Source organism: Callithrix jacchus, chromosome 3, assembly GCF_049354715.1.
Source record: "Callithrix jacchus isolate 240 chromosome 3, calJac240_pri, whole genome shotgun sequence".
NCBI lineage: Eukaryota > Metazoa > Chordata > Mammalia > Primates > Cebidae > Callithrix > Callithrix jacchus.
In genome coordinates this window covers 48,985,042-49,000,977 of record NC_133504.1, presented here as the reverse complement: position 1 = coordinate 49,000,977, position 15,936 = coordinate 48,985,042, and the positions used below count along the sequence as shown (strand labels likewise).

Here is a 15,936-nt window from a genome sequence, read left to right as displayed (position 1 = left end):
TTGCTGCATAATATTCCATGGTGTATATGTGCCACATTTCTCCAATCCAGTCTATTATCAATGGGCATTTGGGTTGATTCCAGGTCTTTGCTATTGTAAACAGTGCTGCAATGAACATTCGTGTACATGTGTCCTTATAGTAGAACGATTTATAGTCTTTTGGATATATACCCAGTAATGGGATTGCTGGGTCAAATGGAATTTCTATTTCTAAGGCCTTGAGGAATCGCCACACTGTCTTCCACAATGGTTGAACTAATTTACACTCCCACCAACAGTGTAAAAGTGTTCCTTTTTCTCCACATCCTCTCCAGCATCTGTTGTCTCCAGATTTTTTAATGATCGCCATTCTAACTGGCGTGAGATGGTATCTCAATGTGGTTTTGATTTGCATCTCTCTGATGATCAGTGACGATGAGCATTTTTTCATATGATTGTTGGCCTCATATATGTCTTCTTTCGTAAAGTATCTGTTCATATCCTTTGCCCACTTTTGAATGGGCTTGTTTGTTTTTCTCTTGTAAATCTGTTTGAGTTCTTTGTAAATTCTGGATATCAGCCCTTTGTCAGATGGGTAGACTGCGAAAATTTTTTCCCATTCTGTTGGTTGCTGATCCACTCTAGTGACTGTTTCTTTTGCCGTGCAGAAGCTGTGGAGTTTCATTAGGTCCCATTTGTCTATTTTGGCTTTTGTTGCCAATGCTTTTGGTGTTTTGTTCATGAAGTCCTTGCCTACTCCTATGTCCTGGATAGTTTTGCCTAGATTTTCTTCTAGGGTTTTTATGGTGCCAGGTCTTATGTTTAAGTCTTTAATCCATCTGGAGTTAATTTTAGTGTAAGATGTCAGGAAGGGGTCCAGTTTCTGCTTTCTGCACATGGCTAGCCAGTTTTCCCAACACCATTTGTTAAACATGGAATCCTTTCCCCATTGCTTGTTTTTGTCAGGTTTATCAAAGATTGTATAGTTGTATGTATGCTGTGTTGCCTCCGGTGCCTCTGTTTTGTTCCATTGGTCTATATCTCTGTTTTGGTACCAGTACCATGCTGTTTTGATTACTGTAGCCTTGTAGTATAGTTTGAAATCCGGTAGTGTGATGCCCCCCGCTGTGTTCTTTTTGCTTAGAATTGACTTGGCTCTGCGGGCTCTCTTTTGGTTCCATATGAAGTTCATGGTGGTTTTTTCCAGTTCTGTGAAGAAAGTCAATGGTAGCTTGATGGGGATAGCGTTGATTCTGTAAATTACTTTGGGCAGTATAGCCATTTTCACGATATTAATTCTTCCTAACCATGAACATGGAATGTTTCTCCATCTGTTTGTGTCCTCTCTGATTTCGTTGAGCAGTGGTTTGTAGTTCTCCTTGAAGAGGTCTCTTACGTTCCTTGTGAGTTGTATTCCAAGGTATTTTATTCTTTTTGTAGCAATTGCGAATGGCAGTTCGCTCTTGATTTGGCTTTCTTTAAGTCTGTTATTGGTAGACAAATGCTTGTGATTTTTGCACATTGATTTTATATCCTGAGACTTTGCTGAAGTTGCTTATCAGTTTCAGGAGTTTTTGGGCTGAGGCGATGGGGTCTTCTAGGTATACTATCATGTCGTCTGCAAATAGAGACAATTTGGCTTCCACCTTTCCTATTTGAATACCCTTTATTTCTTTTTCTTGCCTGATTGCTCTGGCTAGAACTTCCAGTACTATATTGAATAGGAGTGGTGAGAGAGGGCATCCTTGTCTAGTGCCAGATTTCAAAGGGAATGCTTCCAGTTTTTGCCCATTCGGTATGATATTGACTGTTAGTTTGTCATAAATAGCTTTTATTACTTTGAGATACGTTCCATCGATACCGAGTTTATTGAGGGTTTTTTAGCATAAAGGGCTGTTGAATTTTGTCAAATGCCTTCTCTGCGTCAATTGAGATAATCATGTGGTTTTTGTTTTTGGTTCTGTTTATGTGGTGAATTACGTTGATAGACTTGCATATGTTGAACCAGCCTTGCATCCCCGGGATGAATCCTACTTGATCATGATGAATAAGTTTTTTGATTTGCTGTTGCAATCGGCTTGCCAATGTTTTATTGAAGATTTTTGCATCTATGTTCATCATGGATATTGGCCTGAAGTTTTCTTTTCTCGTTGGGTCTCTGCCGGGTTTTGGTATCAGGATGACGTTGGTCTCATAAAATGATTTGGGAAGGATTCCCTCTTTTTGGATTGTTTGAAATAGTTTTAGAAGGAATGGTACCAGCTCCTCCTTGTGTGTCTGGTAGAATTCGGCTGTGAACCTGTCTGGACCTGGGCTTTTTTTGTGTGGTAGGCTCTTAATTGCTGCCTCAACTTCAGACCTTGTTATTGGTCTATTTATGGTTTCAGCTTCCTCCTGGTTTAGGCTTGGGAGGACACAGGAGTCCAGGAATTTATCCATTTCTTCCAGGTTTACTAGTTTATGTGCATAGAGTTGTTTGTAATATTCTCTGATGATGGTTTGAATTTCTGTGGAATCTGTGGTGATTTCCCCTTTATCATTTTTTATTGCATCTATTTGGTTGTTCTCCCTTTTCTTTTTAATCAATCTGGCTAGTGGTCTGTCTATTTTGTTGATCTTTTCAAAAAACCAGCTCTTGGATTTATTGATTTTTTGAAGGGTTTTTCGTGTCTCAATCTCCTTCAGCTCAGCTCTGATCTTAGTTATTTCTTGTCTTCTGCTGGGTTTTGAGTTTTTTTGGTCTTGGTCCTCTAGCTCTTTCAATTTTGACGATAGGGTGTCAATTTTGGATCTCTCCATTCTCCTCATATGGGCACTTATTGCTATATACTTTCCTCTAGAGACTGCTTTAAATGTGTCCCAGAGGTTCTGGCACGTTGTGTCTTCGTTCTCATTGGTTTCAAAGAACTTCTTTATTTCTGCCTTCATTTCGTTGTTTACCCAGTCAACATTCAAGAGCCAGTTGTTCAGTTTCCATGAAGCTGTGCGGTTCTGGGTCGGTTTCTGAATTCTGAGTTCTAACTTGATTGCACTATGGTCTGAGAGGCTGTTTGTTATGATTTCAGTTGTTTTGCATTTGTTGAGCAGTGCTTTACTTCCAATTATGTGGTCAATTTTAGAGTAGGTGTGATGTGGTGCTGAGAAGAATGTGTATTCTGTGGATTTGGGATGGAGAGTTCTGTAAATGTCTATCAGGTTTGCTTGCTCCAGGTCTGAGTTCAAGCCCTGGATATCCTTGTTGATTTTTTGTCTGGTTGATCTGTCTAGTATTGACAGTGGAGTGTTAAAGTCTCCCACTGTTATTGTGTGGGAGTCTAAGTCCTTTTGTACGTCCTTAAGAACTTGCCTTATGTATCTGGGTGCTCCTGCATTGGGTCCATATATGTTTAGGATCGTTAGCTCTTCTTGTTGTATCGATCCTTTTACCATTATGTAATGGCCTTCTTTGTCTCTTTTGATCTTTGTTGCTTTAAAGTCTATTTTATCGGAGATGAGAATTGCAACTCCTGCTCTTTTTTGCTCTCCATTTGCTTGGTAAATCTTTCTCCATCCCTTTATTTTGAGCCTTTGTGTATCCTTGCATGTGAGATGGGTTTCCTGTATACAGCACACTGATGGGTTTTGGATTTTTATCCAATTTGCCAGTCTGTGTCTTTTGATTGGTGCATTTGGTCCATTTACATTTAGGGTTAATATTGTTATGTGTGAATTTGATACTGCCATTTTGATGCTAAGTGGCTGTTTTGCCTGTTAGTTGTTGTAGATTCTTCATTATGTTGATGCTCTTTAGCATTCAGTGTGATTTTGGAATGGCTGGTACTGGTTGATCCTTTCTATGTGTAGTGCCTCTTTTAGGAGCTCTTGTAAAGCAGGCCTGGTGGTGACAAAATCTCTGAGTACTTGCTTGTTCGCAAAGGATTTTATTTTTCCTTCACTTCTGAAGCTCAGTTTGGCTGGATATGAAATTCTGGGTTGAAAGTTCTTTTCTTTAAGAATGTTGAATATTGGCCCCCACTCTCTTCTGGCTTGTAGTGTTTCTGCTGAGAGATCTGCTGTGAGTCTGATGGGCTTCCCTTTGTGGGTGACCCGACCTTTCCCTCTGGCTGCCCTTAGTATTCTCTCCTTTATTTCAACCCTATTGAATCTGACGATTATGTGCCTTGGGGTTGCTCTTCTTGCGGAATATCTTTGTGGTGTTCTCTGAATTTCGTGAAATTGAGTGTTGGCCTGTCTTGCTAGGTGGGGGAAATTTTCCTGGATAATGTTCTGAAGAGTATTTTCCAGCTTGGATTCATTCTCTTCGTCCCCTTCTGGTACACCTATCAAACGTAGGTTAGGTCTTTTCACATAGTCCCACATTTCTTGGAGACTTTGTTCATTCCTTTTTGGGCTTTTGTCTCTAATCTTGGTTTCTCGTTTTATTTCGTTGAGTTGGTGTTCGACTTCAGATATTCTTTCTTCTGCTTGGTCAATTCGGCTATTGAAACTTGTGCATGCTTCGTGAAGTTCTCGTATTCTGTTTTTCAGCTCCTTTAATTCATTCATATTCCTCTCTAAGTTATCCATTCTTGTTATCATTTCCTCGTATCTTTTTTCAAGGTTCTTAGTTTTTTTGCATTGATTTAATACATGATCTTTTAGTTCACAAATGTTTCTCATTATCCATCTTCTGAAGTCTAATTCTGTCATTTCGTTGCAGTCATTCTCCGTCCAGCTTTGTTCCCTTGCTGGTGAGGAGTTTTGGTCCTTTCTAGGAGGCGAGGTGTTCTGGTTTCGGGTGTTTTCCTCCTTTTTGCGCTGGTTTCTTCCCATCTTTGTGGATTTGTCCGCTGGTCGTCTGCGTAGTTGCTGCCTTTTCGACTGGGTCTCTGAGTGGACACCCTGAATGTTGATGATGAAGTATTTCTGTTGCTTGGTTTTCCTTCTACCAGTCTAGCCCCTTCACTGTATGATTGCTGAGGTCCGCTCCAGACCCTGCTTGTCTGGGGTGCACCTCTAGCAGCTGTGGCACAGCGAGGGATGCTACCAGTTTCTTTTTCTGCTATCTTTGTCCCAGGATGGTGCCTGCCTAATGTCAGTCTTTTGGATATAGAGGGGTCAGGGAGCTGCTTGAGGAGACAGTTTGTACTTTATAGGGGCTTAATTGCTGAGCTGTGAGCTCTGTTGTTCATTCAGGGCTGTTAGGCTGCTATGTTTGATTCTGCTGCAACAGAGCTCATTAAAAAAACCCTTTTTTTTCTCAAATACTCTGTGTTGAGGGGTTTGGGCTTTATTTTTGGATGTCCGTTGAGGTCCTGCCCAGCTAGGACGCTCACTGTTTGCCTGCCGAGGCTCCGCCCTGCTGTTGTGAGGCTCGCCCTGGCTCTGCTGTTCTGCTGTGTTCTCCGCCACGCCCTGTGGTGGAGTCTCTCTGTTGTAGCGGGTTGCCTCGGCAATGGCAGGCTGCGTCAGCAGTGGGCGTGTATCTCAGTAGGGATGGGTTGCCTCGGCAACGGCTGGCTGCGTCAGCAATGGGCGTGTATCTCAGTTGGGGCGGGTTGCCTCGGTAATGGTGGCCGCCCCTCTCCCTCAGAGCATCTCGGGCCGTCTGCATGGGGCTTGTTTGAAATCGCGGTTTCGTTCGTCCCACTGGGCCAACCCTAATGCTCTGTTCCTGCAATCCCCTGGGCCGGCCCACTGTCCAAGTCTAGCTCAGTCTCAAGTCCAGCCCTCCCACGTCTCCGGTTGCTGGTTCAACGGGGCACCCGGACAAGCGCGCCCCGTGGGGAGCACTGGGCAGGGCCAGCTGCCGCCACCCCGGCTGCCGGCTTCGCCAGGCGGAATATCTGCCTGGTGTCTCGCGTCTCCTCTTCACTTGGGAACTTCCCCGTTCCGTGGGCAACAAAGATCAGTCTGGAAATGCAGCTCAGACTCACCTCTCCGCAGACACAACGAGAACTCCAATCCTGGGTTGTTCTCACAGCGCCATCTTGAGTCCTCCCCATGAATACATTTTAAATAAAAACAGACTTTCAGAGATTCTGTAAATTACTACAAAATATGAGTAAAAAATAAACCTGTCTGAATAATTCCTCATATTATATTGTTTGATAGAGCAGAAATAGTATTTAGTTTAATTACATTTCTTTCATTCAGTAATAAAACACACTAGTGCTTATCATACAGCATGGTGTTAGAGGCCCTGAGATACAGCTATGAATTACAACACTTGCCGGCCTTCAAGAAGTTAGCAACTCTTTGTGAGACTGTCAAATAAAAGAGCAGTAAAAATATACTGTGAAAAGTGCTGTAATAGGGGTAAGCATGGGTGTCCTGGGATGTGCCCTACCATCTCATCTGTAGAGCACTAGAAAGTCTTTCAGGAAGACTTAATTCTTCCAGGTTTGAATCCTCTTTCAGGGCCTTAATTAGCCATGTGATGTGGGGAAAGCAACTTAAGGGCTCTAAGTCTCAGTTTCCTGGTCTGAGACCAGAATTTCCTTATGACGCTTGTCTCAGAAGGTTATTGAGAATTAAGTGAATTTGATAACGTATTTCAAGTGTCTAGTTTGGGGCCTGATATTTATAGAGTAATTTTATTATCCCATTCATGATTTGCTTCCTATCGCCTTGCCAAACAAGAATTGCTCAGATTTTGGCCAGGTGCAGTTGCTCACGCCTGTAATCCCAGCTCTTTGGAGGCTAAGGTGGATGGATCACAAGGTCAAAAGATCGAGACCATCCTAACCAACATGCCGAAACCTTGTCTCTACTAAAAATACAAAAATTAGCTGGGTGTGGTGGTGCGTGCCTGCAGTCCTAGCTACTTGGGAGGCTGAGGCAGGAGAAGAATCCCTTGAACCTGGGAGGTAGAGGTTGCAGTGAGCCAAGATGGTGCCACTGCACTCCACCCTGGTGACAGAGTGAGACTCGGCCAAAAGAAAAAAAAAGAAATTGCTCAGGTTTTTTTTCTATTCTCTGCATACTAAGTTTAGGGGTGACATGCCACAGCATTGGCTTATGACCCTTATGGACAAATAGTGCTAAGGCACTGGATTGGTGACTCTGGAGCCACCGTGCAGGAACCGAGGTGGCACTTTGCCAGTGCTGGTGCTGCTGCAGTCCTGTGCTGACTGTTCACCAGTGCTCTGACAGGTGTCTCCCAGGCACCCTCCTGGGTGTGGACAAAGTGCTCCATTCTGTGAGGATGGAAGCTGAATTCTCATCTCTTTAGAGAGGCTAGAGGAGCTTAAAGGAAAGGGGTGGGTTGGGGTAGGACAGGGCAAATCAAGTGTCAAGTAGGGACGAGTGACACTTGGGTGGGAATTAAGGGAAGGTGTGTTTTCTGCCTGCTGGAGTGGGGAGGGAGGACTTCATAGAAGAGGTAGGATTTGAGCTTGGCTATGGGATGTTGGCACACCAGGGGCAGATAAGAACAAGGGATCACAGCAGTGTGGTTAGCTTGGAAATAGAGGATTGTGTTTTAAAAAGGGTTCCAGCTGATTATATCACATGCAGCATGAATATTGTTTCCTGTGTGTGGGGTGGGGAGGAATTGGATTCTCTAAGAAAGCACAGTAAATCCTTACTTAACATTATCAGTAGGTTCTTGGAAACTGAATCGAAGTAAAACAACACAACACATGAGGAAGCCAGTTTTACCATGGGCCAACTGACATAAAGAACATTTTTTTTCTTTTTTTGAGGCGGAGTTCCCCGGGCCGGAGTGCAGTGGCACAATCTTAGGTCACTGCAGCCTCCACCTCCCGGGTTCAAGCGATTCTTCTGCCTCAGCCTCCCAAGTAGCTGGGATTACAGGTGTCTGCCAACCATGCCCAGCTAATTTTTTATATTTTAGTAGAGATGGGGTTTCACCGGGTTGCCAGACTGGTCTTGAACTCCTGATCTCATGATCTGCCTGCCTTGGCCTCCCAAAGTGCTGGGATTATGGGTGTGAGCTGCTGTGCCCAGCCACAAAAGTTAAGTTTTTATGGCGTATTTCTGGTCTCAGTAACATCACCAAGCTTTGTGTGTGTGTGACAGAACATAGTTTCATTCTTGTCATCCAGGCTGGAATGTAATGGTGTGATCTTGGCTCACTACAACCTCTGCCTCCCAGGTTTAAGCGATTCTTGTGCCTCAGCCTCCCAAGTAGTTGAGATTATAGGCAAGCACCAACACGCCCAGCTAATTTGTATTTCTAGTAGAGGTGGGGTTTCACTGTGTTGGTCAGGCTGGTCTCAAACTCCTGACCTCAACATCACCAAACTTGTAAATAAAGACCACAACACTTTTAATATTAAGTATTGAAATAAATGTTAACTATGCCTACATTTAGGAAAGATTAATAAAAACAAGGTAATTATTTGTTCACTTATTCCTGTTTGGGGTCGGAGGTGTCTAGAGCCCATCCCAGCAGCTCAGAGTGCAGAGTGGACCCCAGCCTTGGACAGCACGTGATCCTGCCCTCACGTACACAGGACTGTTTAGACATGCCGGTGAACTGACCTAAGAGATATGGGAGATATCATAGATAGCCAGAGAGAACCCACACAGACACAGGAGAATGCAGACTCTGCATGGACCGTAGCCCTAGCCACCAATCAGTTTTTATTTTTTGCTTTATTTTTTTTATTTTTGAGATGGAGTCTTGCTCTGTCACCCAAGCTTGAGTGCAGTGGCTGATCTTGGCTCACTGCAGCCTCTGCCTCCCGAATTCAAGTGATTCTCCTGCCTTAGCCTCCCGAGTAGCTGGGACTATAGGTGTGTGCCACCACACCTGGCTAATTTTTGTATTTTAAGTAGAGATGGGGTTTCACCATCTTGGTCAGGCTGGTTTCAAACTCCTGACCTCATGATCCACCCACCTTGGCCTCCCAAAGTACTGGGAGTACAGGTGTGAGCCATTGTGCCTGGCCATTTAAACCCTTATTAATGTTATAATGAAACTATGCTCTTCAAGGACCTGTCATATTTAAGTTCTTCTCTAGGATAGTCCAACATTAAACATTATTTAATTTTATAGCTTGAAAATAAGCCTTTTTAATTTCCTTATCCTAAACAATTGGAAAATATAGAAAACTCAAAAAGTCATCTAGTAACTTAAAAAAAATTCTTTTTTAAAGCAAAATAATCTAGTACCCTATAGAAAAATGGACCATTCACAATTATGTTTAAACATTTTATGATTCTTTATGTTTTTCCATTTTTCAGTGGAAGCATTAATTTTTTTTTTGCAAAAATCTTGCTTAATGAAGAATATTTTATGCATTACGAATGTTTCCTTACCTTCTTACATGTTGGTTGTAATCCTTCCCCCTTTGCTGTGTGCCCTTTTGCTTGATTATTGTGAATTTTTTTGATATCTACAAGTTCTTATGGTTTCTTCCTTTTTTTTTTTTTTTTTTTTTTAACTTTAGAAGATCCTTCTCTGTTCTGAGATTTGTTGAAAATACTTTCTTTTTCATGGCTTCAGTGTTTACTTGTGACTCTTTCAGTCCATCTGGAATTAATTTCGACATGAGGTGAGGTGAGGTTCTCTTTATGCGTCCCAGTAGTTAAACAGTCATGCCAGCACCAGTGGTTGAATCATCTCTTCCTTTTTTTTTAACCCTAATGGTATTCATAAGATGTAATGAAAAATGTATATGGTTTTTATCCCTAACGGTATTCATAAGATCTGGTCATTTGAATTGTGTATCTCAGGTTCTTCTTTTCTACCATTTATACAATGTATGTATTTTTTTGACCCATAATGCTGTTTTAAGTAGTAGCTCTACTTTTTAAAAAAGGTTTGCATGTGCAGTTTTATAACAGAAGGCTGACTTCTACCATATTTCAACTGATAAGTTTTGTTTGGCTTACTCATGTTGTTACAGTTAAAAGAAAATGTGTTGCCACCATAAAGATCATTGGCTTTTTTAGCAGTTCCAGAGAAATCAGAAGACACAGCCAACATACAGGGCCTGTGTTCTCACAAGGCAAAAATGTTCTGGCACTGAGTAATGGCTGCCTTCTTCTCTGGAGTAGACGGGGACTATCTGGTTTTCATTGCCTGCCACTCCTGATTGCGTTTCTGTCCCAGCCTGTTTCACTCATTAGATGACTGCCTGGCCCACACTCATTTCAGTTTTTGTAATGTCTGACTTAAACGAAAATTTTTCACATTGTATTTAGCTTGATCCTTGATGGAACTTTTTGGATTATGCTGATAAATATATATTTTTTTCTGTAATGCAGTGTTCGGAAAAAAAAAAGCTCCTTTCTTAATCGAATCCTGCTTGAATAGTTTCCTTTGAAATTTGTATTATTTCACCACAAGAAATCTTATGAGCACAAAGAAACAATAATACTCTATAATGACATTAAGAACAAATACAAGAAGAAATAATTGCCTACATTTTAAGATTCAACAACAAAACACAGCAGCATTTGGTATAATACTATACCACATATGAACGAAGATATTTCTGTTCTCAGCTTGCTGGGTGTGATGTTGCTTCTTGGCTAAATTTTCTCCATAAAGCCTTGATGTCTCCTTTTTCTTTCATTCCCAACCTTACCCACATATTGATTTTCATAGCCTCTGTTGCTGAGTGTGCTGGTTGTTTTGACTGATTATTTTAGCTAACCCCTTCCGCAGTACCTTTGTGTGATTCAGATTAAATCAAATAAGGTGGTAAAAATGTTTTCTATGTTCCTGGTTAAGTACTAGTCTGTAACAATAGCAAATGTTTCTTACTATGTGACCTTGCTTTACAGCAGTCTTGTGGGCAAATGCAGGGGCATGACTTCCATTCCTTTTTTGTTTAAATCTGAGAAACAGATGCTCAGAGAATGCTGTGACCTTGGTACAAAGTCACAGAATGATGAGTGGCTAGGACTGCAGCTTGGGTCTTCTGACACCTAATTCATTGTGTACTCCACAACATCTGCTTTATAAAATAGTGGACGTTTTTAGGTACTGGGCGTCTGTTTGTTTTAGTTTATTTTCTGTTGTTAAAATAGTTGAAGAGCACAATAATGAAAAGCAGAAAAGTAACCATCTAATATCAATATCTTAGACTTAAAAAAAGTTGTAAATTAAAAAAAAAAAACCCTAGTGCATAAAGAAAAAATCTTCTGGTCCTCTGTATCAACAACAGAGTGACTATTAAGTAAAACAGGTTAAAATAAAACTGCTTGCTTTTTAGTTCCTTTCCCACATGTGGGTGAACCATAGGATTACAGAATTTTAGGTCTGGATCTAAGAATGAGGCAGTTAAAGAAAAGTCCCTGATCTTTTTGGTAAGAAAATTTAGGTTCTGTGTTGTCAGATGTGTGTGTGTGTGTGTGTGTGTGTGTGTGTGTGTGTACGTGTATGTGTGTGTGTACACATGTATGTTTGTGTGTGTGTACGCATGCAGCTAGTTGGTCATCAACCTTGGAGTAGAAAAGGGAAGAAACCTCAGTTCCTGAGTCTCTCCTTCTCCGTCAGTGTGAGGGAGTGGGGGATTAACTTAGGGTTTTTGGATGACCTGACAGAGGACATACTGTCCTAGGTTTCCAGAACAGTTTGTAGTCCCATGTGGTAAAAAAAGATAAATGCAAGAAATAGAGAATTAACATGCTTTGTTTAATCTTTTTGCCTAACAGGAAATAAATCATACCAGAAAAGGCTGTAATAGTTCATTAATTTTGCTTTGGAAAATACAAGTTGGATAATTAGGAAAGAGAATGTTCTTTTTTAGGAGATGTAAAGAGTTGGGGAGAATTTGAAATTACTAGAAACATTTTGAGAGCATGAGGACCTGGTCTGTTCTCATTGATACTCAAGAAAGTTTATTAAAAATCTACCAGGTTGCCAAGCAGCTTTGGGGAGACAGTCCATCTTCTTTGCATTTATGAATGTGTGTACTTGTTTTCTCAAAAAGCTTCTATAGCAAAAAGAAAGCATGTATGTCCTATGTCTAAGTAATGTTTGGGATGTTAACAAAGGGTGATCACTAGTATGTCAGTATTACTTTAGGCCCTGTTGACCTATTGATACATATTCTAAATAGCATTACAGAACCACTGGAAAGGTTTGGGCAAGTAGATGGCATTTCTGGTCAGAGAATTTACTGCTATACAGGTTGATCATCCCAAATCTGAAATCTGATTTGCCCTAAAATTTGAAATGACACTACAAGTGGAAAATTCCACCTGACCTCTTGCTTTCTGATGGCTCTGTATACATAGCTTTGTTTCATGTACAAAATTACTAAAAATATTGTATAAAATTGCCTTCAGGCTCTGTGTGATGGGTTATATAAAACAGAAATGAATTTCATGTTTAGACTTAGGCCCCATTCCCAGATGCCTCTCTGTATACACAGATATTCCAAAATTCAGAAATACCAAAAAATCTTTACCACTTCTGGTTCTAAGCATTTCAGAGAAAGAATACTCAACCTGTATTCATACTGGACCATTAGGGAAGATCCTTCCCAAGATGTTTTCTTTGCAGCACTGAGTATGTAATATTATTTTTTAAAAATATGGATTAAAGCTTATTCTGTTATTTTTAAATAATTATTTATTTATTTTGTGAGAGTCTCACTGTTGGCCCAGTCTGGAGTGCAATGGTATGATCTTGGCTAACTGCAACTTCTGCCTCCAGGGTTCAAGTGATTCTCCTGCCTCAGCCTCCTGAGTAGCTGGGATTACAGGCATGTGCCACTATTATATTGGGGTTTAGGGTGCCCTTAGCTCCCCTAAGAGGATGTTTCTCCAGGTTCTTGGTCTCCAGCCCTCTCAAGAATGAGAGAGGGGAACACAGCTCAGTGTGCAGTAAATGCTAGACTCAAAAGTGTTTGTAGAAAGTGATTTATTTAAATAGAAACAGGAGAAAGAAACAGCTAACTCTCACACTGCGTGAGAGAGTCCAGAAAGATGGAATCCAGGAGAGGGAAGCAGCTTCCACACTGAGTGGAAGGGAATAGAGAGAGATGGAGTTTAGAAGGGGAATACAGGCTTCCACGAGAGAGTGTGGAAGGGGGGACTCCAGAGGGAAAATTCAGCATAGAGAAAAGCAGCTTCCACAAAGGGAGTGTTGGTGGAAGGGGACCCAAACATGGAAGTCCAAAGGGGTGTGGAAGAAGGGAACTTTTTTTTTTTTGAGACGGAGTTTCGCTCTTGTTACCCAGGCTGGAGTGCAATGGTGCGATCTCAGCTCACCGCAACCTCTGCCTCCTGGGTTCAGGCAATTTTCCTGCCTCAGCCTCCCAAGTAGCTGGGATTACAGGCACGCGCCACCGTACCCAGCTAATTTTTTGTACTTTTAGTAGAGACGGGGTTTCACCATGTTGACCAAGATAGTCTCGATCTCTTGACCTTGTAATCCACCCGCCTCGGCCTTCCAAAGTGCTGGGATTACAGGCTTGAGCCACTGCAACCTGGGAGGAACCCCCACCTTCTCCTGGCCAATGAAAGGAGTTCCTTAGAACTTCCGCTGGGGTGTTTGACTCTTAGTTTCATCCTGGCGCCTGCGAAAACATAAACCTTTAAATCTCCCAGATGGAGAGAAATGGGAGGGGGCATGGGGCTGGGAAGTTCTTGCTCTTAAAACTATGCCCCCTTGTGGACCTGGAAAGAGAACACATTTCCTCACCACCACACCCTGCTAATTTTTGTATTTTTAGTAGAGATGGGATTTCACCATGATAACCGGCTGGTCTCGAACTCCTGACCTTAGGTGATCTGCCCACTTTGGCCTAGAAAAGTGCTGGGATTACAAGTGTGAGCCACCATGCCTGGCCTATTATTCCATTTTAAACAAATTCCATGTCTGTGCTAAAATCTGGAGCAAGTTTGCTTTTTTAAGCTTTATGTTATTTTTCTTATGTATTCTGTTTCATTTGGTTGCTGAGGGGTGAGTGACATGGCATTAATTCTTAACACTGGTAAGTATGAAGAACTGAAAAATAACATCGAGTTGGAAAAAAGTCCATTAAAGAAAAAAAAAGGGTCTATCCTCTCCTAATGCTGTTTGGATGATTAAGCAGTGGGCTTGGTACAGATACGTTTTTTTAAAGATAGCTTCATCACATTCAGAGTGGTACCCTGTTTTATTTTCAGATATTTTTTGTAATTTGGGCTCCCCAGTGGATTAACTATGTGTATCCTTTTGTTTCTGTTTAATAATAGCTGTCTTTTTTTTTTTTGATTTGTAGGAAGAAAAGAAGAAGTTTGACAAAGAGACGGAAAAGAATTATAGTCTAATTGATAAACATTTGAATTTATCAGCAAAAAAGAAAGACTCACATTTACAAGAGGTATTTTTTATTTTCGCTTTCAAAATTGAATAAGCAATACATGTCTTAAAAATGTGCTTTTGATAACTTTTCATCTGGCATTATATAGAGATAACAAAAAGTGAACAGGTATTATAAATTAAAAAAAAGAGTCCTGTGAAACAAGACAAAATAATAAATACATCTTATAGTGATTAATGAAGTGGATTTATAGTAGTAAAAGTTTTGTTTCTGAGGATTTTTTTATAGGAACATAACTTTAAACCAGAATTAGTGAAGAACAGATATATTATTTGCAGGTCTAGATCAATTAATTGGCTTTCAGGAGTTCCTGAAGAAATGAATTGAACTTAATAAGCTCATATACCACTATGCTTTTATGTGAAGGCAGCATTAATCTTATTTGATGCTGAGGATTCAGGAGTTTCAGCTTCTTTGGAAAGAGAGCATCTGTTTTACTTGTATTAATAGACTCATTTATTTTGGAGGCAGCCATATGTAGGCAGAAAGGAATTTATATTTTATTTTTCATTTTTTCTTTATTTCTAAATTCCCTGCCATTTGTTTCTCTCACTCACATACTTGGATGGAAACTCAGTTGTTTACAATTTGAAACATAATGCTTTCATTAAAAATAATGCTGTTTGCCATCCCACAAAATTGTATTTTTTCCCCTTGATTGTTTTTTATCACATAAGGAATCTGGGCATTATGTACTACTATCATAAACACTTATTGAAGTATTATTAAAATGATACAATATTAAGTCTAGTGTAAACCTGGATTATATTTAAATTTAGTTACACACTGTGTGTGTATGGTTGGTTCGACATGATCGCATGTGACTTTTCTTTTGTCTAATATCTTTGACTGACTTTTGGATGGCACGTGACAGTTCATAATAGAGAAAGGAGCTTTTATACCACTTCTTCCTCGCTGCAGTACTTTGGGCATGGCTCTGTTCTCTCCTTGTTGGCTATTAGTCTGTGCTCCTTCATCTCCTGCCCTGTCAATCGTGAGATGACAGCTGCAGATTTTACAGGCCCCTTTATGCTGGCAGTTCTCTACCTCTGTTCACTCTCACCTCTCTTTTCAGGTATCCTAAAGAAGAATTTCCTTCCCCAAGTAAATTTCCAAATGACTTCACTTTCTCATTAGGTATCTCATTTTAAATGTTGCTTTGGCAAAATCTTTGGAATCACCATGGCCCTTTCTCGTACATCCCACATCTAGTCTGTCAGTTATGTCATGTTTAGATCCAGAATATAATCAGAGTGTGTCCACTTCTCATGACTCCCTCTTCTCCAAACCCTTCTAATGGCTTCTCCAGAGTCCAAAGTGCCCACAAAATCCTGTGTGTTCTTCACCCAACCCTCCTGGGGTCAGCAGAGTCTGTGCTCAGGGCCACTGCATTTGTTTTCCTCCTGCTTGGTGTAATTTCAGCATGGATCCCTGTGCCTCATCCCTTCAAATACTCTTTCAAATACTCTCCACTCAGAGGTCAGTTTATTAAAAGTTTTTTCCTGACCTTCTTATTGAGAATGTCCCCTTTACTCTGCTTTGTATATTTTTTTCATGTTCTTATAACCGTTTGACACACTGTGCATTTGTTACGTAGCTTCTTCCACTAGAATGTAAGCTCCTTGAAGGCAACAACATTGTCAGGGCTCTATCTTCAGTGCCTAGAACAGTACCTGTCAAGAAG

At 40.9% G+C, this 15,936-nt stretch overlaps 1 protein-coding gene across 6 annotated transcripts in view; it reads left to right on the top strand.

Moving 5' to 3' along the window:
- ARHGAP10 (Rho GTPase activating protein 10) overlaps positions 1-15,936 on the top strand; it is a 345,584-nt gene that overhangs the window by 129,054 nt on the left and 200,594 nt on the right. For all 6 annotated transcript variants that reach the window (XM_078366438.1, XM_054252873.2, XM_035294477.3 and 3 more), the window contains one exon: positions 14,151-14,252. Coding sequence is in view for 5 of the 6 variants with exons in the window: in XM_054252873.2 (XP_054108848.2) it covers positions 14,151-14,252 (102 nt within the window). In the remaining variant the exon portion in view is untranslated. The remainder of the gene's footprint in view (positions 1-14,150; positions 14,253-15,936) is intronic.